The following is a 23914-nucleotide window of genomic DNA, read 5'->3' on the forward strand; positions in this document are numbered from 1 at the left end:
AAGATCGTGCCATTTTGCACTCCAGCCTGAGCAACAAGAGCGAAATTCCATCTCAAAAAAAAAAAAAGAAGGGAAGCTTATTATAAATGGCATCCTCTCCAACCTTAGAAGCATGGATGGTATTCCAAAGCACCAAGGAAACCACTGTTTTTTACCTTGGAAATAAGGTCTTAAGAGAATTACACTAATATGATAATACAAAGGACATATGAATAACAAACACTAATCCTAAGCAGAATCAGAAAACAAACTGCAGGAGAACTCACAGTGGAAAGAGCTCTGGACCAGACAATCAGGAACACAAAGTTCTAATTCCAGCTTTCGCAGGGAAATTGCATGACTCTAGGCAAACTGCTTATTTATTGGGCCTCAGTTTCTCTTTTTTTTGAGACGGAGTCTCGTTCTGTCGCCCAGGCTGGAGTGCAGTGGTGCGATCTCGGCTCACTGCAAGCTCCGCTTCCTGGGTTCACGCCATTCTCCTGCCTCAGCCTCCAGAGTAGCTGGGACTACAGGCGCCCGCCACCACGCCCAGCTAATTTTTTGTATTTTTTTTTAGTAGAGACGGGGTTTCACCGTGTTAGTCAGGATGGTCTCAATCTCCTGACCTCATGATCTGCCCGCCTCAGCCTCCCAAAGTGCTGAGATTACAGGCATGAGCCACCGCACCCGGCCCAGTTTCTCTTTTAATTAAGAGAGGCTGGGTAATTATCTTATGGGTTTTTCCAACTGTAACATACTATATATCTGTTCTGGAAATATTCCCTTGCAGCAGGCCAAAAAGAGACAAAACTAGAAATGATGATGAAAGATGAATAACAAAAAGAAAGCAAGGGTGACAAAGGGAAATAACAGGAGAAATCTAGGATAAAATCAGAACAAGAAGTGGAAAAAAGCAACTAAGAAAGATGAAGACAAATTAAATACTAGTAAAAAAAAACTAGGTCAGGGAGAATTCTAAGTTTTGGGTCCAAAAATTAAAAAACAAAAAACAAAAACTCGGTAACAGGGAACATCTGTAGGGTTGTGCTATAAAAAGATCTACTTCTGGCTGTATGTATGGCAAATGAATATTCTGAGAAATCCTCCTTCTACCAAAAAGCCTACATACAGTGAACTGCAAACGGAACTAGTAAGCTAGCCTGCAACCACAGCTACCCTAAAGATATCTGCCAAGATGAGGAACTACAGTCATCTTATAGATATCTGCCAATATCAGAAAGAAGAGCCTTAAATTTTTTTATTCTGGAGTTGGGGTCTCACTGTGTTGCCTAGCCTTGACTTAAACTCCTTGGTTCAAGCGATCTTCCTGCCTCAGCCTCCCAAGTAGCTGGTACTACAGACACATGCCACCACACCTGGCTGTTGCATTTTGACGGCACCCCGAGGGACAGAAGACAATGCCTTAGGCCCATATAAGGTGGGGAGAGATTCTAGACATTGCAGAGTAACCTGAACAAACTAACCTATCCTCAATTAGCAACTATAAAACCTAGACAAAACAAAAAAATACAGGTATTTGAAGGTGTGGAAGAGTGACCAAAAGTAAGTATGAGCTGGATGAAGTCTATATGTGAAAAGAGATTTGCTTACGAAGGCAGAAAGCCACTGGCTTACTGGCTTGAGGAGTTAGTGCAAAGTGGGCAGGAAAGCTAGGAAATTAGGGGGGAAATCTTGGAAGAGAAAGAACTACAAAAGAGATGAACCTCAAAATCTACATACAAAACCTAGTCAAATCCTTGGCTAACTGTTAAATGACACATGTGCAGAGAAAATACCATCAGGCCAATTAAAAAAATGGCAGCTAGAAACTAAAAGAACTGAGCAAAGACTGTAGCTGTGGTCCACTGCAAAGGACAGAGTTTGGAGTTCAGCTATGTTAACTACCTGCTAGAATAAAAACCAACACACTTAAGAGGAATACAGTGTAACAGAACTCAAAGTCTTTACAGTGTATCATTCATGATGTCTAGTAACAATTTTAAAAAGTGACCAGACAGGTAAATAAACAGGAAAATGTAATACACACTGAAGAAAAAGCTGTCAATAGAAACCAATCCTGTGGTGAATCCAATGTTGCAATTAGCAGACAGGACTTCAAAGCACTAATTACATATCATAAATATTTTCAAGAAGAGGAAAATGTCTCATAATGAGCAGATGGGAAATCTCAGCACAGAAATGTAAGCTATTAAATGGAAATTTTAGAGTTGAAAAACAAACCAGCTAAAACAAAAAATCCACAATTGATAGTAACTGATAGAAAAATACAAACACAAAAAACCCAGAATACAGGCGATCTAAAATCTAAACACCTTGACCTCACTGGCGTTTATAAAACACTACCTTATATAGCTACAGAATATAAGTTCTCTTCAAGAGCAAATGAAACATTCAGAAGATAGACTATACACTGGGCCATAAAACACATCTTAACAAATTTCATTTTTATTATCGTTTTTTGATACAGGGTCTCACGCTGTCACCCAAGCTGGAGTGCAGTGGTGCAATCACAGCACATGGCAGCCTCGACCTCCCTGGGCTCAGTGATACTCCCACCTCAGCCTTCATAGTAGCTGGGACTATAGGGGTGTGCCACCATGCCCGACTAATTTTTGTATTTTTTTTTGTAGAGACAGGGTTTTGCCATGTTGCCCAGGCTGGTCTCAAACTCCTAGGCTCAAGCAATCCATCTGCCTTGGGCTCCCAAAGTGTTGGTATTACAGGCATGAGCCACCGTGCCTGGCCAACAAATTTCAAAAGATCAAAATATTACAGTATATTATCTGACCAAAATGGAATTAAATTATAAGTAAATAGCAGTAAGATATCTAGAAAAGTCCAAATATTTGGAATTAATGCACTCCTAAATAACCCATGGAGCAAAGAATAAACCAAAAGGATAATTAGAAAATATTTTGAACAAAATCCAACATACATTCCTGAAAACAAAACTCTCAGCAAAACAGAAATAGAAGGGAAATTTAACTCCATAAAAGGTATCTACAAAACACCTACAGCTTACAAAACATTTAATAAATGTGTTGTAAAAACTAAATATTTTCTTCCTGAGATTAGGAAAAAAGCAAAGATGTCTGCTCTCACTACTTCTATTCAACATCTGCACTGAAGTGCTAGCTAATGCAACACGGCAAGAAAAAGAAACAGCATCTAGATTGGAAAGTAAGAAATTAAACTGTATGCAAAGATGGAAGACCCTCTAGGTACAAAATCTGATGGAATCTATAAAAAGCTATTGTACAAAGTGAGCTTTACCTGAAGGAAAACAACTGACAATACAGTGTAACAGAACTCAAAGTCTCTACAGTGTATCATTCACGATGTCTAGTAACAATTTTAAAAAGTGACCAGACAGGTAAATAAACAGGAAAACGTAATACACACTGAAGAAAAAGCTGTCAATAGAAACCAATCCTGTGGTGAATCCGATGTTGCAATTAGCAGACAGGAAGGACTTCAAAGCACCAATTACATATCATAAATATTTTCAAGAAGAGGAAAATATCTCATAATGAACAGATGGGAAATCTCAGCAGAGAAATTAAGCTATTAAATGGAAATAGCTCAAGCAATGGAAATGCCAGTGATAACATTTAAACTTTCAAGTGTAAATTAGAATTCTGAAAAACTGTGAACTCTTTAACTTTCCATTATTTAAAGAGTTTTGTGATAAGACCGGAAGTGATGTTAACAAAAGTGATTTTCTGATATTGTATAGTGGAAATATGTCAACATTTGGAAGGTCTGAAAAACTCAGTGAACTAATATTTTACAAATGACCAATGCATGATGTTATAAAATCATGCATGGGTAAAATATCCACTCAAAGTATTAAAAAAATTAATATAACAGTAATGAAAGTTCTTTGATCTGATTTCAGGTTCCACATAGCTCACCTTTAAGAAACCGGCACTTGTTGAGTTTTTGTGTAACATTAAGAAATGTAATATGCCTTCTCTTTCTAACTACCTATGTGTGAGGCTAAATTTTCTTCCTATACTTCAACTGAACAAATCACAACAGACAAATACAGAGTCAAGTTACCTACTATTAAGTCAGACATTAATGAGATTTGCAAAAATGTAAATCAATGCCATCCTTCTGTTTTTTCACTTGGAAAATGTAATTATTTTTCATTTAAATATATAGTAATTATGTTAACGTAATTAGTTTATTATTTTTTAGAATGAATAAACACTTTTTAAATGTCTGAGTTTTAATTTATAATATGGTAAATATCAATATATATAATCCACATCAACAAAAGCTTTTTGAGGTCATCAGTAATTTTTAAGAGTGTAGGCCAGGCACGGTGGCTCAAGCCTGTAATCCCAGCACTTTCGGAAATGAGACAGACAATCATATGAGCCCAGGAATTCAAGATCAGCCTGGCCAATGTGGCAAAACCTCATCTCTACTAAAAATACAAAAATTAGCTGGGTATGGTGACACATGCCTGTAATCCCAGCTACTCAGGCCACCTAAGTATGAGAACTGCTTGAACCCAGGAAGTGGAGATCGCACTACTGCACTCCAGCCTGAGCAACAGAGCAAGATTCTGCCTCAAAAAAAAAAAAAAAGAGTGGTTGGGCATGGTGGCTCACCTGTAATCCTGTAATCCTGTAAGCCTGTAATACCAGCACTTTGGGAGGCCGAGGTGGGCGGATCACCTGAGGTCAGGAGTTTCAGACCAGCCTGGCAACATGGTGAAGCCCCGTCTCTATTAAAGATACAAAAAAATTAGCTGGGCGTGGCAGCGGGCGCCAGTAATCCCAGCTATGCGGGAGGTTGGGGCAGGAGAATCACTTGAACCCAGGAGGCATAGGTTGCAGTGAGCCGAGACTGCACCACTGCACTCCAGCCTGGGCAACAGGGCGAGGCTCCATCTCAAAAAAAAAAAAAAAAAAAAGAGTGCAAAAGGGTCCTGAGATTAAAAAGTTTAAGAATTATTATGCTAGATACTAAAACAATGTCCTTTAGTAGGCAAGAGGAGATACGATCTAATATGTGAGTACACAAACTGACTTTGGATGGAAGCAAATATTCATCCATCATAACAGGAAGTTAGAGTACGTGGGTACAGATGTTGGTAGGTAGACAGCTGAGGTGGTAGAGGACTGTAAGACATTAAAAGTGACTGTCTCCTAAGACCATAGAGTGAATAAAGATTCAGAGGCTACAATTTAAAGATATATCACATAGAAGGCTCCAGACTACAACTCATCACTCAACCCCTCTAAACCTTAGAAAATATCGTTAAAAGTAACCGATGTCCAAAACAAAGGGTGTCTTATCTGAACCACCTGAGGTGTTTGTCCAGAGCTTTAAAAAGTATTATGAAAATGAAACAGAAGGAGTGTTCCAAACATGAGAAACAGGATTTGTGGACCTCAGAAATAGAAGCAAGCAAAGTACATATTTTTCACCTTGTGATTAAAGCAGAGAATGAAATAAAGTGTAGAGCAACTTATGAGTGGTTAGGGAAGGTTACAGTCAGGCAGAAGAGAAAATAAAAATTTAAGAAATACCCATGCTTACCTGTCCACTCCATCCCAGCGATATCCAGGCCAGATATTAAATCTGTTGGGAGGAGGTGCTGGACCACTGTAGCGAGGTCTCACTAATGAGAGGAGTAAGAAAAAAGGATTCAGTTAATGACATAATTTAATTCGGAGCTGGATGGCAATGTGGAGTTTTCTTTTTTTTTAGTAGAGTCTCACTCTGTTGCCCAGGCTGGAGTGCAGTGGCACGATCTCGGCTCACTGCAACCTCTGCCTCCTAGGTTCAAGCAATTCTTCTGCCTTAGTCTCCCAACTAGCTGGGATTACAGGCGTGCACCACCATGCCCAGTTATTTTTTTTTTTTTTTTTTTGTATTTTTAGTAGAGATGGGGTTTCACCATGTTGGCCAGGCTGGTCTCAAACTCTCAGGTGATCCACCCACCTCGGCCTCCCAAAGTGCTGGGATTACAAGCATGAGCCGCTGGGATTACAAGCATGAGCCACTGCGCCTGGCCCGGAAAAATTTTTATATAGAAAGACCAATTGAGTTGAATCTAAACTCACAAATACAATGAATTTAAATTATTTGGGAAATCCTTCCTTGCATATAGCTATGTATCAGCAATCCTAATGATTCTCTCTTCACAAGTCACCTCCAGCTGATGATTCCCAGAAGTCCTACCTTTTTTATTCTTGTTCTCCTTGGCCTTATTCTTCTTGATGAAGTTGGCCATGGGGTCCCCCTCTCTTTCTTGTTCTCTTAGCATCCTATCCAGATCTTCGTCATCAATATAGCGGGCCAGAGGCTTTTGCATCTCCTTCATTGCATCCTCCACATTTTGTTGCTGTTGCCGGCTCTGGGCAAGCCTGGGCAAAAAAGAACCAAGAGTGTTTGCTATCCTGTATGACATTTCCACTTCTACACGAGATGGACCATACTGCTAAGTTTGGAGAATCTCCTCTTTCTAGTACCCTAGGGCAAATACTGAGCAGGGTAAAATTCCCAGAATACCCACTGCAAGTGTGGAATATATCAATATCCTAGGAAGAAGATTCAGCACACCAAATTTCCCATTACTGATAACAGCTCTGAAGGCATAATAAGAAAGTGAGTGATCAGAAGAGCAGAGAAATGACTTGTTCCAGTCACTGCCATCTTGTTTACCCTTTCAGTGGTTCCCTTACCCTTTTCCCCACTGGGCATACAGCTCATCTCTCTCTGAGTCCTTTTCTGCTTTCCTCCTTTGCTCTAAACGTTCGAGTTTCAAATTCCTCTTACGACCAGACTTATCTCGAAATACGGTTTCAGCATATTGAAATTCAGCTGCAAAGGAAAATTATACTCAAATATCCAGGATCAAAATCAGAAATAACATTCTAAGAGATCAAATCGACCGCTTGGGATTCTAATGCTAGATAAGAACTTCTGCAGCCAGACCAAAGTAGTAGTTCCTACCAACATCTAGGTGCATATTGGCACTGGGCCCGAGAAATGGCATTTTCCTTTTTTTTTTTTTTTTTTTTGAGATGGAGTCTCGCTCTGTTGCCCAGGCTGGAGTGCAATGGCGTGATCTTGGCTCACTGCAACCTCCGCCTCCCAGGTTCAAGCGATTCTCCTGTCTCAGCCTCCTGAGTAGCTGGGATTACAGGCATGTAACACCACGCCTGGCTAGGTTTTTTTTTGTATTTTTAGTAGAGACAGGGTTTCATCATGTTAGCCAGGCTGGTCTCGAACTACAGACCTCAGCTGATCCACCCGCCTCGGCCTACCAAAGTGCTCGGATTACAAGCATGAGCCACAGCACCTGGGCGAAATGGCATTTTTCAAGAAGGAAGGAAACACTGGGATCACTGGGATTCACTGAGAAATTACAACAATGCATAAAACTAGAGCTGAAATTTGACAGCAATTAAAAGTTCAAAATATCAGGTACAATAAGCTAAATTAAAAAAAAAAAACAATATGAGCCTAGATTGGTCTCTGCACTTTCATATTTTTACCTTCAAATGCCATGGTTTCTTCATCCTGTTTCTTGAGCTCCTGCTGTTCTCGCTGTATGTCAGTTAACACCAACCCCGTTTTAGCCCCAGAATACATGTGTGCAGCCTATGCAATGGAAAAGGGAGCATCCAACATTAATGAGATGATGTGGCAGTAGGCTCCATCGGTACACAGTTAGTTGCATTTGTGTCTGATGACCAGCAATAATTAAACCTAAAACTCTAGCTTTATATTCTCAATAATTACCATAGGATTCAAAAACTATAAAAGAAAACCATCATCAAAACCATCAAGTTTAAGAGTAAGCAGAAACACTAACAATATATTAAAGGGAGGGCTACACATTTGTATTTCTGACTTTTCAGTATATAAACTGCCCTACATGAAGATTATCTCAGGTCATCTGATCAGAAACCAGTATAAAGCACTAGGCCTTCCATTAGAGACCCATACTGATAAAATATTCCATTTACAGTACAAACTCAAGCAAACCTAAGATCCTTAAATTGTGGATATATTTCAGGGTAATGACAGAAGATCTAACAAATGAAAACTTTTTGCTAATTTCCACTTAGTATCAAGATAGCAAATCAGCCCACAAATGAAGCACACAGTATATCCTGATATCCTTAAGCCAACTAAATTGGACTAATATTAAGTTGTCCATGAACTAAATAGATATATAAAATGTCAAGGGGTCCAGCTGAAACAGAGACCTCTTTTTTCCCTAAAAAAGAAGAATCTCATTCCCTGGGTAAAGAACAGGCTGGTCTACCCTGCCAGGACCAGTCTTCTCAGAGTCTTCTACAGACAAGATTTACCTGGTAAGTCTGCACTGGGGAGAAAAATGCACATCACAGGCTCTATCATTCTGTTTCTTAACCACTCACAAATAAGATTCCTTTACTACTACCAATGTTCTTTACAATATAATTACTCAAGGTTCATACGGATTTTTGGGTTTTTTGGCTAATTCATCAAGCTTTATCATGAATTCAAAACAAAACATTGACTTCTCAGACAATATGATTTCTAAAAGTGGTTTCATATTTTAAGTGCCTCTTCTTAAGCTCTGGATACAGAGACCTATAGTCCAATTTATACTAGTAAATCACTAACACTAGATGCTTACTTTGTCCCAGACACTGTGCTAAGAGTTTTACTTACACTGGCTTAATTATCATAACAACCTTACACAGTAGGTACTACTATTATCCACAATTTACAGATAAAGAAACTGAGGTTTAGAGATACTAAGCATCTTGCCCAAATCTCACAGAAAGTGGCAGAAGGAGAATTTCTGTATGTGATCCGTTTGACATAATGCTTGTGCTCCAAACTTCACTCTGCAAATCACAGTCCTCAGTTTATTCCTAAGAAAATAGGAAGTTTTTCTAGACCTGTTAAAATGAGATTGTAGAATTAAGAGGCTATAAACGCAGAAGCTACTTGGGAAATCTGGTATCTATAAGTCCATCTGGGATGGGTTATAGCCAGTTTGCCTTCAGAAAGAAAGACCTCCAAAGGTCCTTTTAACTAAGATTTACTACACTTCTAAGAGCTACATCTTTCTTCTTGGCTTGATTCTCTGGGACATATATAAAGCTGAGAGAGAAGAATCACATGAAAAGGACATGGCTCCTGAAAATCCTGACCTTCTTTCCAGGAGGCTGACTCCTTCGAGGCGGTGACAGGTCAGAATCAGAAGATTTGGTCCTCTGTCTCCTCCTTGGTGGAGAGAGGTCAGAATCAGAGCTCTGGTGTCTAGGTCTATTCCGTGGAGGTGACAGATCTGAATCAGAATTCTGGTGCCCTGGACTTTGTTTATGCCGTGGAGAAGAAAGGTCTGAATCAGTTGCTTTCTGGCAGTTACCTGGATAGGAGCAAAGAATCTGTGTGACTCTGACGTCCCCTAGGTGAAGAACTTACATGAAATCTCCTATGGCTGGGAGACGAACCCAGAAATAAAAGAATTCCTTATACTATTATTTTTTTTTGAGACAGAGTCTCAGGGTGGAGTGCAGTGGCATGATCTCAGCTCACTGCAACCTCCGCCTCCTGGGTTCAAGCAATTATTGTGCCTCAGCCTCCCAAGCAGCTGGAAGTACAGGTGTGTGCCACCACGCCCAGCTAATTTTTTTTTTTTTTTTTTTGAGATGGAGTCTCGCTCTGTTGCCCAGGCTGGAGTGCAGTGGCGCAATCTCGGCTCACTGCAAGCTCCACCTCCTGGGTTCACGCCATTCTCCCGCCTCAGCCTCTGCGAGTAGCTGGGACCACAGGCGCCCGCCACCACGCCCGGCTAATTTTTTTTGTATTTTTAGTAGAGACGGGGTTTCACCGTGGTCTCGATCTCCTGACCTCATGATCCGCCCGCCTCGGCCTCCCAAAGTGCTGGGATTACAAGTGTGAGCCACCACGCCCGGCCTAATTTTTGTGTTTCTAGTAGAGATGGGGTTTCGCCATGTTGGCCAGGCTGGTCTTGAACTCCTGACCTGAAGTGATTCACCCGCCTTGGCCTCCAAAGTGCTGGGATTACAGGCTTGAGCCACCATGCCTGGCCAAAGAGTTCTTTAATCCCCTTGGAAGAATCAAAAAAAATAACTTACCAAGCTAATGTACAATATTTATTTAGTTTTCCTATGAAGAATTATCATTAACCTAAACATAAGTATGGATGGCACAGGAGAAGAGCAAAGTCAGAAACAACTTTTAAGACCAACAGGTAGAATATGGCATTCTATTCCCAAGTGACCACTGACTGTAACTGGTGTGTAAGATCTCCACACACTCCTCTATGTCAGTAACCCCACCCATGGAAAGACAAAATAACTTGTAGTCAGCTCTCCATAGTGTGGCAAAAGTCAGAAATACCTAGAATATATTCTGATATCCTTGGACTAAAGGATAACAAATACTTTAATTTTAAAATTAAAATAGTTCCTAGGAACAAAAGAGGGAGTAAAAAATTTCACTGCACAGGCCTAAGTTCTAGCAACTGTATAAGCATCACAAGTCACCTCCCAAAGAGCATTCTGCAATATGTATCGACAGTCTTTAAAACGCCCACATCTTCTGACCCAGTACATCAACTTCTCAGCTTTCTAGGAAACCTATATAGAAGTAGTTGAATTTCCAGGAATCTATCTAGAAGTAGATAAGGAAATAATCCAAAATGAGGACAACAGTTTATGTACAAGGATGTTCATTATAGAATTACAGAAGAAAAAAACTTAGAAATAACCACAAACATTATTAGGAAAATGGTTAAATTTATGTAATGAAACATTAACATAAAGATGTTTTTATGGCCTGAGGAAGACTATGTTAAGAAAGGAGAGCAGGCAAGATTGCACATGCAATACAAATGTTCAACATAGCCACAGCTCAACTATATAAAAAATGCAAACCAAAAAAGACTTAAGATGACCCTGGCTACAACACTAACAATAATTGCCTCTGAATGACAGACTTTGTGTCACATTTTATCTTTATATACTTCTGTACATTCCAAAGCTTCTGCAACAAATAAATTGTACTTTTGTATGGGGTGGAGCGAGTACTTAAAAAGATATATGAAAACCTTCCTCCCTGCCACCATAATTGTTCAACTCTCCCAAACCCAGCCTCTCACTTTTCAAAACTTTCCCAAAGAAATTCCATTCTTATACCTAATAAATCAAGTAAACGGCCAAAAGAAAGCTCCCAGGGATACATACATCCCTCTCATGAACAGTCACATGCTCACCTTTGGAATCAAGCTGCTTCTTGTCTCCAAAATGGGATTTTGCTTGCTTTTTTCGCGGAGGAGAGATGTCAGGGTCATACTCATGTTTGCTGTTCTTTGGGAGGGACGAATGGGAGGCTCCTGACTCCTTCCAATGTGGAGAAGTCTTGCTAGAGGCTCTTTCTGGGGCTTTACCACTTTTGGTTCTGGGCAGGGAATGAGTGACACTAGGAGCCAAATCAGAGGACTCATGATGGGCCCTTCTGAGTTGCTGTGTGTCTGAAGAGCCAAGAGTCCTCCTAGATGTGTCAGGGGAGTTGTTATGGACCCTTCTGGGGGAAGAGATATCTGAGGAATCATGACGGGCTCGCCTAGGAGGAGAGGGATCTGGTGAATCATGACGGACTCTCCTAGGAGATGCACCTGAAGAATTATGCTGAGGCCTCCTTGGGGGAGAAGGATCTGGAGAATTATGACAGGCCCTCCTTGGGGGTGAAGTGTCTGAGGAGTCATGACGGATCCTCCTGGTAGGAGATGTGTCTGAGTCATGACGAGCCCCTCTGAGGGGAGAAGGATCTGGGGTGTCATGATGGGCCCTCCTAGGAGATGAATCCGGGGTGTCATGACGGGCCCTCCTAGGAGATGAATCCGGGGTATCATGACGGACTCTCCTAGGAGGTGGATCCGGGGTACCATGACGGACTCTCCTAGGAGACGAATCCGGGGTATCATGACGAAAATGTCTGTTTGAGGGTAGGTCTTCATTGTGGCCTAAACACAAATAACAAAGAGTCAGATTCCCACAAATGCTCTGTCCCTCTGTCCACCCCCACACCCAGTTTCAAAAGATGCTCCAGCAGCACATACCTCAGAACTGCTTAGAAAGCCCAAAAGGCCTGCACAGTTTTCTTGCTTAGGGGCAGCAAACCACTACTCATTAATATCTTAAGAATAACCCCTCCACTTACCAAGTCATAAATTTGCAAAGCATTTTCAGCACATTTTTCATATTATACCCTTTAAGGTAAGCAGGGCAGGTACCCTTGTATTACAGCATGAAAACAGAGGCCAGAGCCTTTGTTTTCAGCTGAGGAGCTGAGCGATTTCTTACCTAAGGTCACAGCTCCTAAGATGAAGACACAGGCTAGAATCCAAGTCTTCTAACTCCCAATCCAGTGTTCTTTCTAAAACCTCATTTGTGCAGAGTTCCCAGCTAGTGGCTCCTACTGATATTTTGCCTAGATACTTTATAGTTTGTACTCACTCTTCTTTCAAAAGGTAAAATGACTAAAATGGTGAATATCAAAATAAAATGCTGTTAACTATTTAATCCATTTCACTGTGCTCTTTCTTAGAGAGGGGAAAAATCACCATAAAAAAGAAAGGAGCAAGTAATTACCAATCACCTACTGTATGCCAATGTTTCATAGAGATTACCTGATTCAATTCTCACAACAAGCCTAGGACATAAATATTGTCATTTCATTTTATAGATGAGGAAGTTGATACTCAGAAAGATTAACTTGCCAAAGTCATATTGCTAATAAGTGGTAGAGGAATATTTAAATCCAGCTCTATTTGACTTCAGAGTCCATGTGCAATCTTTAAAATATGTAAATCTTTAAAGTTAAAATACATAGTTTGAGACCTTCCATTTTCAAAGGCACCACAGAATGAAATATCTATAGCAACTGGAACAGTTTCAAAATCCAGTTCTTCCTCTACCTCTATTTCTTGTCATTGAGCTCCATAGCCCAAATACAAATAAAAGCTGGGTGGGAACCAATGAATACTTGCTAAATGGATGAATTAAACCAAGTCAACTCCTTTACTTTGGGGAACAGGCCTATCTGATTGGAATCCACTCCACAGAGAAAAGTATGATGTCTGTGGGGGGCCTAACAGTAAATCTGAAGGAAGCAAAGGTCAGAGATTGGTAAACGTACTTCCAGTAACAAATTGGGATGGGGGAGTGAAAGCAAGGCAGAAGAAAAGAGTGAGTGAGTGTAAATGTGAGAGTGTGTGTGTCTGTGTGTGTGACTGACTTTCTAAACATTCAGATACACAAGAAAAGGCACTGTGTGTGTGTGTGTGTCTGTGTGTCTTCCTAGACAAACAGATATGGAGATCAAAAGATTCTCTTTGGAAAAGAATTCTGATTAGGCTACAAAAATCAAATACCTACTAGCAATTAAACAATTCTACAAATATTTATTAAAGGTAGCTCCTTGTGCTAGATAGGGCAATATCATGGCAAATAAGACTAGTCTATGCTCAAACAGATGTGACAAACAAATGCTTTTTATCCAATTCTCAAGGACTCAAATTTTTTAAAAGAGAGTTAAATTATGAATATTAGCTTAGGAAGAGTCTAAAGTGGGCAAGTGGAAGGTAATGCACTATAAAATACCAATATTTAAGGAAAGAAGAGAGAAATTTACTAACACAAACAGAGCAAAAAACACTGGTCCTTGACCCCCCAGAAATGAGTTGCTTCATTGTGGAAGAGGATAGTGGTAGCTAAAGTCCCTAAATTCTGTTCCTATTTCTTGTAAACTCCTCCCAAAGTCTTGCCTAAACACCAAGTGCTCTCCTATTCTGAGTCAAAGAGGAATGCGTGCTCAAAGGCCTCCAAATTAGTCACCGACCTCAGTAACCCTAATGCCAAAATATAAGAGAAAGAAGAATATCTGGTCTCTAAGTTCCTATGTCTTACTACCTCTGAAGAAGCCCAACTTCCTTTTTCCTGCTTTATTTTTCAGGATCAATGACATGCTAAAACAAACTATGCATTCCTCTAAAGAAAAGTACAGAAAAGGAAAAAAGACCTCCCCTACGAATGGAAATTTAGATTTATCTATTGTTGGAACTCACCTCCCAGAAGCTTCCATTTGGCACTGGAACGAAAGGCCTCCATCTGCTTTACCTCTTCCGGCCGCTCATCCACAAACTCTGCCACCTGTGACAGTAAAGATTTCCTACGCTTAGGAAATCCACAGGATCCAGCCAAGAAGCACTGTCTCAAGAACCTGAAGTTACAACCATTCCGATTCCTAACACAAGGGCACACACATATCCAAAATGGTCATGAAGAAATAAGTAGGGGTCTTCAGTTATGTTTGCTCCATAAACATCTGATTGTCACTGTATTGGTTTAATTGTAGATCCTTCTCTAATAATCAATTTCCCTGCAAAGGTTAATTTTTTTCATTACAAACCTTTTTATTAACCTGCTAGGTACATAACAGCCACTTGTCAACTAATAACTAAATTCCTTTTACACTTTTACTTCTACGTTAACAGTGAAAACATGGGTGCCCCCCCACCACCATCATGCCTAGCACTAATCAAGGACTCTGAGTTTCTATGAAACCCTTCTTGTAGGTAGTCACAGTGATAGGTTTTCTTGAATACAACCAAAAAGAGCCACTGAGATGTACACACAATCATTAATCTTTAAGAGCTAAAACCATATTTCATATCTTCTAAACTTCTGAACAAATCAGAAATTTCTCTACAGTATTCCTAATAAGTGGTCACTCACCCAATCCCTTTCTGACAAGGGACTCATTATCTTACAACAGAGTCCACTGCATTTTTCAAAAATGTTAGAAAGTTCTTAGTTTTACCGGTCCCGTATCTACCTTCCTATAACTTCTCGCTTTGAATTCATTCTAGTTCTGATCTCTGATGCAAGTGATCCCCTTTCCACATGACAAACTTTCAAAGATTGCTGGCATAATAAACTCTAATTACAGGGTAGCAACTACGTGCAAGGTACTGTGTTTTGTGGTTTGCTCATATAATCTAACTCGATTCTCACAATAACCCTGCAAAGAAAGGCTCCACACTACTGAATAGCAAACTGATTCAGAGAAGTTAAGTAACTTTCTCAATGTCACAAGCTAACAAGTGGCAGAACTGGAATTTAAATCTAGGTCATAATAGCCCTCTACTTCTCCCAAAATCCTACCATCTTTCTTCATATAACCCAGTTTTGAGATTTCTCACTGAGCATTAAAAGCACAGGTTTCGGGCAAGATGAATCAAGATCTAAACCCCAGCTCTGCCACTTAGCATTTGCGTAACCTTTGGTAAATTATTCTAAGCCTCAATTTCCTCATTTGTAAAAGTGGGATTCAAAGGATTGCTATAAGGATTAAATGAGATAATTCACGTAAGCTTAGCCATGCTTGGTACATGATAAATGCTCAATAAGTTACACCTATTAGTTATTCCTGTGCTGCCACTGCTATCGTAATCATCATAATCGTTTTGCCATTATTACTGGTGGTGGTGGTGATCTTGAAGTTACAAAAATGAATTTAGTAATCAAGATCTGTTTTAACAAATGCAGAGAGCAGTGGCACCAAAGCCTCCTTTGTTTAGGTTTTTGGGCCATCATAAAAACAAGACAGTATTATAAAAGAAAATGGCCAGGTGCAGTGGCTCATTCCTGTAATCCCAGCACTTTGGGAGGCTGAGGCAGGTGGATCGCTTGAGCCCAGGAGTTCATGACCAGCCTGGGCAACAAGGCAAAACCCCGTCTCTACCAAAAACACAAAAATTAGCTGGGCATGGTGGCAGACGCCTGTACTCCCAGCTATTCAGGAGGCTGAGGCAGGAGGTTCACTCGAACCTGGGAGGCAGAGGCTGCAGTGAGCCAAGATTGAGCCACTGCACTCCAGCGTTGGTGACAGTGTGAGAATCTGTCTCAAAAAAAATAAAGAATAAAAACAATTATGAACTAAGTGAAAAGGCAAATGATGAAATATACCCACAACATAAGCCTAATGAACATATAAAAAATGATTCATTTCACTAGTGTTCAAAGAAACTGGGCCAGGCGCAGTGGCTCACGTCTGTAATCCCAGCACTTTGGGAGGCCAAGGCAGGCGGATCATGAGGTCAGGAGATCAAGATTATTCTGGCTAACACAGTGAAACCTCATCTCTACTAAAAATACAAAAAATTAGCCAGGCATGGTGGCAGGTGCCTGTAGTCCCAGCTACTCGGGAGGCTGAGGCAGGAGAATGGCGTGAACCTGGGAGGCAGAGCTTGCAGTGAGCCGAGATCGTGCCACTGCACTCCAGCCTGGGCAAGACAGCGAGACTCTATCAAAAAAAAAAAAAAAAAAGCAAGAAACTGGACACCATTACTCACTTGCTAAATCGGCATAGGTTTGCTATTCGTTTTGTTTTGTTAATAATCCTTTAATATTGGCGGGGCATGTGGCTAACGCCTGTAATCCCAACACTTTAGGAGGCCTAGGCGGGAGGATCACTTGAGCCTAGGAGGTCAAGACCAGACTGGGCAACACAGAGACCTCATCTCTACAAAAAATACACAAAATTAGCCAGGCATGGAGGTGCGCACCTGTGGTACCAGCTACTTGCAGGGCTAAGGTAGGAGGATTGCTTGCACCTGGAAGGTAGAGGCTACAATAGGCCATGATCACACCACTGTATTTCAGCCTGGGCAACACAGCAAGACCCTGTCTCAAAAATAATAATAATAATAATAATAGTAGTGCCCTAATATTGACGACGCAGGCAAACTGGCATTGTCATCACCTCTAGTGGGAGTGTAAATTGGTAGCACCTTTTGGAAAGCAACATGGGAATATAACTAAAAAGAACCATACCCTTTGATCCATTCATTTCATTTTATGGGAATAAAGAAATAAACTGATGTCTACAAATGATTTATGTACAATGATGTATGATATTTTATAAGTGGAAACAATCCATGTATCCAGTAATAGAACAGATAATATATATATATATATATTGAACTACTACATAACCATTAAAAATCATACACTCAAAGAATATTTTAAGGTCTTACCAAAGTATCCACAACATATTATTTAGCAGAAGAGTAGACTCCAAAACCATATGCACAGTATGATCCCAATTATGTTCAAAAAAATAATATACAGGCCGGGCGCGGTGGCTCACGCTTGTAATCCCAGCACTTTGGGAGGCCGAGGCAGGCGGATCACCAGGTCAGGAGATCGAGACCACGGTGAAACCCCGTCTCTACTAAAAAATACAAAAAAAAAAAATTAGCTGGGCGTGGTGGCGGGCGCCTGTAGTCCCAGCTACTCGGAGAGGCTGAGGCAGGAGAATGGCGTGAACCCGGGAGGCGGAGCTTGCAGTGAGCCGAGATTGCGCCACTGCACTCCAGCCTGGGTGACAGAGCAAGACTCCATCTCAAAAAAAAAAAAAAAAAAAAAAAATAATATACAAGCACGTATAATCTCTAAACAGAAAAACCTGAAGAGATATGCATCCAAATATTAGCAGTTATCTTTGGATGGTCACAATATAAGTGGTTATTCTTTTAAAAACTTTAAACTTTTTTTAATTCCCAAATATTCTGTAATAAATATGCATTGCTTTTATAAAATTAAAAAATAACAACAAATATTGTTAATATTTATTTCTTCTGACCAAAACTAAATTGGCTCCCTAAGATCACTATTTCCCTTCTAATTACTAGCAAGCCCTCTTTTAAATAATCTATTTTAGAATTTTGCTGGGAATTGGCCGGGTGCAGTGGCTCACGCATGTAATCCTAGCACTTTAGGAGGCCGAGGCGGGCGGATCATGAGGTCAGGAGATCGAGACCATCCTGGCTAACATGATAAAACCCTGTCTCTATTAAAAATACAAAAAAAAAAAAAAAAAAAATTAGCCAGGCGTGGTGGCAGGCGCCTGTAGTCCCAGCTACTCGGGAGGCTGGGGCAGGAGAATGGTGTGAACCCAGGAGGCGGAGCTTGCAGTGAGCCGAGATTGCACCATTGCACTCAAGCCTGGGTGACATGGTGAGACTCCATCTCAAAAAAAAAAAAAAAAAAAGAATTTTGCTGGGAATTAATATTAAATACTCATCTGGAATGGAATCCATCTTTACCACCTTTAGTGGAATTGAGCCTATCAACAGCTCTCCTTTCCACTTTGTTTCTCAGAAATTCTCAGCAATGGTTTCATGAACCACTGGGTGGTCATTTGCCTATGATTTTGTCCACCTGGCTCTTACTTACCCTTCAAAACTCAATACTTACATCTTTCAAGATATCTCCCAACAGAATACAAAGTATGCTACCTCCCTGGGCTCTAATGGTACTTGGTACGTATGTGAAACATCCCCAATATTTACCATACTGTAGAAATTTATTTGAAATTCAGTTTTTCATTCTAGGGTATAAACTCTAAAATACAGCTATGTTCTATTAATCTACATATCTCCAGTACTTAGGCAAGAATATACAATTTGAAAGCTTAGTTAAATCAATGAAAAAAAGGAGCAAATAAAAAGTTCCCTATAATTGAACCTCAGCATTGTTTTTAAGGAAGATTCCAACAAAATGAACCACAGCTAAGTCTCATCATTACTATCACGGATGTTGAGAAGTCCTCTCTCTGTGATCTATCTCATTTCTAGGCTGATGGGCCCTCCATAAAGAGAGAAGTTGGTGTATAGGCATCAGCAAAGAAAACTATTTTAAACAGCTCTTTGGAAACTGTCACCTCTTTTCTGTTCTCAACTAACACCCCTACAAATCTACCCTGAGCTCGAAAAATAAATTGAGAAGCTTGGCCTGGCGCAGTGGCTCACGCCTGTAATCCCAGTACTTTGGGAGGCCAAGGCGGGCGGATCACCTGAGATCAGGAGTTCAAGAGCAGCCTGGCCAACATGGTGAAACCCCATCTCTACAAAAATACAAAAAAAAAAAAAAAACATTAGCTGGACATGATGGCAGGTGCCTGTAATCCCAGCTACTCAGGAAGCTGAGGCAGGAGAACCACCTGAACCCAGGAGGCGGAGCTTGCAGTGAGTCAAGATTGCGCCACTGCACTCCAGCCTGGGTGACAGAGCAAGACTCCATCTCAAAAAAAACAAAAAAAAGGCCGGGCGCCGTGGCTCACGCCTGTAATCCCAGCACTTTGGAAGGCCGAGGCAGGCAGATCACAAGGTCAGGAGATCGAGACCATCCTGGTCTAACTCGGTGAAACCCCGTCTCTACTAAAAATACAAAAAATTAGCCAGGCGTGGTGGCGGGCACCTGTGGTCCCAGCTACTCAGGAGGCTGAGGCAGGAGAATGGCGTGAACCTAGGAGGTGGAGCTTGCAGTGAGCGGAGATCACGCCACTGCACTCCAGCCTGGGCAAGAAAGCGAGACTCCGCCTCAAAAAAAAAAAAAAAGAAAAAAGAAATTGAGAAGCCTGCTTCATTTCAAAATCCTGACATCCCCAAAGATACATACCACAGGCAAATCTCCATCATCTTCCTCTTCCTCCTTTTCTAGTTTGGTTGTGGAGATAGCTGTCCAGCTCACATCGTCATCCACAATCCGCATTCTAAATGAGAATAAGAAGATCAAAAAAGAGTCATTCTAGGATACCAGCATAAAAACACTTATCTGTTGGTTTTAAAATAAAGTTCAAAATCCTACAGGATCCTGCATGGTCCAGTCTTTGTCTACAAGGTCAACTTCATCTCCTACTGCTACTTCCTTGGTTGAACACCTCCCTGGTCATCCTTTGGTGCTTAGAAAGGAGCCAAGTTCCTATCACATCAGTTTTCACATATGCAGTTCCTTCCCTCTGCCTGATCTACTCTTTTCAGTCTTTTTCTTTTTTTTTTTTTTTTTTTTTGAGACGGAGTCTCACTCTGTTGCCCAGGCTGGAGTGCAGTGGTGCAATCTCAGCTCACTGCAAGCTCTGCCTCCCGGGTTCATGCCATTCTCCTGCCTCAGCCTCCGGAGTAGCTGGGACTACAGGCGCCCGCCACGCCTGGCTTATTTTTTGTATTTTTAGTAGAGACGGGGTTTCACCGTGTTAGCCAGGATGATCTCCATCTCCTGCCCTCGTGATCCGCCTGCCTCAGCCTCCCAAAGTGCTGGGATTATAGGCATGAGCCACCGCGCCCGGCCCCAATCTTTTTCTTTTTTGAGACAGGATCTCACACTGTTGCCCAGGCTGGAGTGCAGGGACACCATCGTGGCTCCCTGCAGCCTTGACTTCCCAGGGTTAAGTTATTCTCCCTACTCAGTCTCCCAAGTAGCTGGGACTACAGGCATGTGCCACTGTGCCTGACTACTTTTTTGTATTTTTTGTAGAAACAGGGTTTCACCATGTTGCCCAGACTGGTCTCAAATCCTATATGCAAGCAATCCACCCGCCTTGGCCTCCCAAAGTGCCAGGAAATTCTTTCTCATTCCAGGAAACTCTTCCTCATTCTTCAGGTCCTAACACAAATTTAACTTCCTTTGGCAAACTTTTCTTGACTGCTTCCCCTGATTCCCTCAGCATCTCACACTCACTCAAGACTAAGAACCCTTGTTAAAAACCCTTGGAATACTTTCATTGCATTTATCATAAAGAAAATATATCAATTAGTTGTGTAATTAGTTGCTTAAAGCCTGTATTCCCATTAAACTATAAGCTCCACAAGAATAGGGACTATGTTTTTTTTGTGCAGAGAGGCATCCTCAACACCCTACAGTAACTGGAATACGAAATATTCAATAAATGTTTGTTACATGGATAAACTATAGTTGAGCCCAAATAATAACAACGACTGCCATGATGTGAAGTTATTCAAAAGGCCAGGGTCACTTAATGCAATCCCTCTAACCACAACCACCACTTAATAAAACCATTATTATTCAGCATTATTCTCATCTTAAAAGATAAGGAAACTGCAGCTCAGTGAGATGAAACAACTTGCCCAAGGGTACACAGCCTATAAAGTGGCACAGCTAGGATTCGAACTCTGACCAGTGCTGCTCCAACACTCAAGCTACTTTCATCACATGGCACTGCTTCCAAAGGATCCACACAAGTCAGCGAAGCAGAAAGACAAAGACAATAATCAGGCAAGCACCAAACCAGAGAAGAACATGGACTAGTCCTTTAGAACAATGTGACTTCACTGGGTATCTTAGTGCCTTAGGGTTACTGTAACAAAGTCCCACAAATTGCGTGGCATAAAACAACAGAAACTCTCTCATAGTTCTGGAAGCTAGCAATCTGAAATCCAGGTGTCTGCAAGGCCATCCTCCCTGGAAAGTCTCTAGGGGAGAATCTTTCCTTGCCTCTCCCAGCTTCTGGTAGCCCCAGGCCTACCTTGGCTTTTGGCAACATAAATCCAATCCAATCTAGACATGGTCGTTTTTCCTTTGTTGCTGTGTCTGTATCCATACTTCCCTCTTTTTAAAAGGAAAACAGTCATCTTGGATTTGGCACCCACCTTAATCAAGTATGACCTCATCTTAACTGATTACATCTCCAAAGACCCTATTTCTGAAGGTCACATTCTGTGGTTCTGGGTGGAAAACGATTTGGTAGGGCCCACTACACTGGGCCACAAAGTTGTCCCATATGAAAATAACACCCACTTCATGGTAGTGTTGTGAGGCTTAAATAAATATATATGTTTAAATTTCTTATAATGGTGCCTGGCAAGAAAAGTATAACTATATAAATGTTAGCTTCTCTCGTTAGTAGGACTATTACTAAGAGTAACAGGAGGTGATCAAAGGTCTCTGATTCAGAACCAAGTCCTTGGGATCTGGGAATCCCCACAGGCAGGTACCGGGCCCTAAAGATCCAAGTACAGAGGCTTTGAATCCGCTCCATTATTCTCGAGGCACAATATTCATTCTCTATGGGAGAGGACGGAAGTCTACCAAGGCGGGAAAAGAGTAATCAAAGTTACACCCCGGCTTTAACGCACTGACGCTACTGCTCAGAGGCTGGAGATGTAAGCGGGGCGGCAGAGGCAACGCGGGGGGCCTCAAGCGATGTGAGTGGGGCCCTGGGCATGAGCAGGGGTCGGCGGAGAAGCCAGGAGACCCGCCAAGAGGAAAGGAACCGCCGGGCGGACGAGGGCGGAGTTGGGAAGGGGTGGCGAGTCGTCGCAGGCCCCGCCCCGGCCGATACCAACTCACCCCTTGCCGCCGGCCCCGCCAGGCTTCGGCCGCTTTTTGCGACGCTTGCGACCGGACTCAGATCCCCGGTCGACGCCGGCATCTGCCCCGGACAAGTAACGCTTCAGATACTCGGCCTTGGAAAGCGGCGGAGCTGCCGCCATGGCAGCGGCGAGGGCAGAGAGACGGGTCGGCGCTGGAGACAAAATTCCTCAACGCGTAACGGCCGCCAGCCGCCCGAGGAGGCGGGGCCACGGCCGGAAGTGGCGGAGAGTGCTGAGAACCGCGGGGGTGGCAGGTGCGGCCACCCGGGACGCGCTCGCAGGCTAGCCAGGGATGTGCACACCTTCGGGGCGCTCCACAGCCCTGGGACGACGCCACCAGGTTTCTTCTCTTCATTCACCCACCCACCCATCCATCCAACCGCAGCAAGCGCTGTTCTATGAGGCCACAACCTGACCCAAACGACCCCCCCCCCAGCGGCTGCCTACACTCCAGAGCACGGGCAAGAAAGTGGAGGGCCACGGGCTGCAGCGTAGCCGAGTTTGAATACTGGTTCCATAGCTGGCTAGCTGTACGACCTCGGGCAAGTTATCACAAAACGGGGAGAATCCTGGCACCTAACTCGGAATGGTCACGGGCTGAGATGACACTACTGTGTGAAGTGCGCAGAGCGGTGTTGGACACATGGTCATCGGAACTATGTTCGTTATTTTTATAAGTATCTTTAAGTGGGGAAAATCTGCTCCACTAGGCTTCCAGGTACCTACTGTCCAAAAAAGGAAGCCAGGAAGTGCAAACCAACATAATTACTATGAAAAACGTAGTTTCTAAGACCTGTGTAACTCTTCTAGTGTTCTATTACAAGTAGCCCCCAGTTATCTCTTGAAGGAAACTGTAAAACAATCTTGCCAATGAGAAGGACCTGGATCATTTTTTAGCATAGCAAAAGAGAGAAACCAGAGAGAATGAATTCTAACACTCAAGTTTTGGGGGGAAAGAAAAGACTTTATTCTTTGCAGGGGGTTTAGAGCTCTACCTGAATTATCTCATTTAACCCTCACAATTCTCAAATCGTTTCATTATCATATTTTACAGATAAGAACTGAAGCGTGGCAAGATAAAAGAAGTTGCTCAACTTCATATAGCCAAAACATGAGTCTTGGGAGTAGAGGCTAGCAAAGTGGGGTGCAAGAGGTCATCCAAATTTCTTGAAATACCAGATCTTTTTACCTCATCATATATGTTAGATTGCCAGTTTTATCGTTTTCTTCCCAGCTTTATTATTTGACAAAAAATTATATATATTCAAGGTGTACAATGTGATGACTGGATATAATTATACATTGTGTAATGATTACCAAAATCAAATTAATTAAAACATCCTTCACTAGACTTATTTATGTACTAGTTCGGTGGGGGGCACTTAAGCAAATTTGTCTTAGCAAACTTCAAGTAAACAATACAGAATTATTAGCCATAGTCAACATGTTGTACATTAGATCCCCAGAACTTGTCTTAAAACTGAAAATTTGTACCATTTGAGAGAGAAGTTTTAGTGTTACTGAAATCACAGACTTCTGACAGAATTTGCAGGATGCTACACACAACTACACAAAAGTGCAGACAATAGTTTCTTGGACCAGGAGTCAAAAAGGTCACTGTTTCAATACATTAGTCAAGCAGACAGGGCTATACTTTATAAATAAATATACATTATCTGGGGATAT

General features: G+C 41.7%; 1 protein-coding gene across 3 annotated transcripts in view; it reads right to left on the reverse strand.

The window, feature by feature from the left end:
- BUD13 (BUD13 homolog) overlaps nucleotides 1–22444 on the reverse strand; it is a 28019-nt gene extending 5575 nt beyond the window's left edge. Inside the window, exons 1-10 of one of the 3 annotated variants that reach the window (XM_063635542.1) lie at nucleotides 22206–22429; nucleotides 19518–19611; nucleotides 14120–14204; nucleotides 11267–12016; nucleotides 9177–9394; nucleotides 7521–7626; nucleotides 6705–6843; nucleotides 6202–6386; nucleotides 5557–5638; nucleotides 4623–4738 (exon numbers count right to left, since the gene is read on the reverse strand). In XM_063635542.1, coding sequence (XP_063491612.1) covers nucleotides 4623–4738; nucleotides 5557–5638; nucleotides 6202–6386; nucleotides 6705–6843; nucleotides 7521–7626; nucleotides 9177–9394; nucleotides 11267–12016; nucleotides 14120–14204; nucleotides 19518–19611; nucleotides 22206–22348 — 1918 coding nt within the window. In that variant the 5' untranslated portion in view covers nucleotides 22349–22429. Of the gene's footprint in view, nucleotides 1–4622; nucleotides 4739–5556; nucleotides 5639–6201; nucleotides 6387–6704; nucleotides 6844–7520; nucleotides 7627–9176; nucleotides 9395–11266; nucleotides 12017–14119; nucleotides 14205–19517; nucleotides 19612–22205 lie in introns of all 3 variants that reach the window. The other 2 variants (XM_055273237.2, XM_055273238.2) reach the window with 2 other exon arrangements.
- Between the last annotated feature and the right edge of the window lie 1470 nt (nucleotides 22445–23914).

This window comes from Symphalangus syndactylus, chromosome 3, assembly GCF_028878055.3.
Source record: "Symphalangus syndactylus isolate Jambi chromosome 3, NHGRI_mSymSyn1-v2.1_pri, whole genome shotgun sequence".
Classification (NCBI taxonomy): domain Eukaryota; kingdom Metazoa; phylum Chordata; class Mammalia; order Primates; family Hylobatidae; genus Symphalangus; species Symphalangus syndactylus.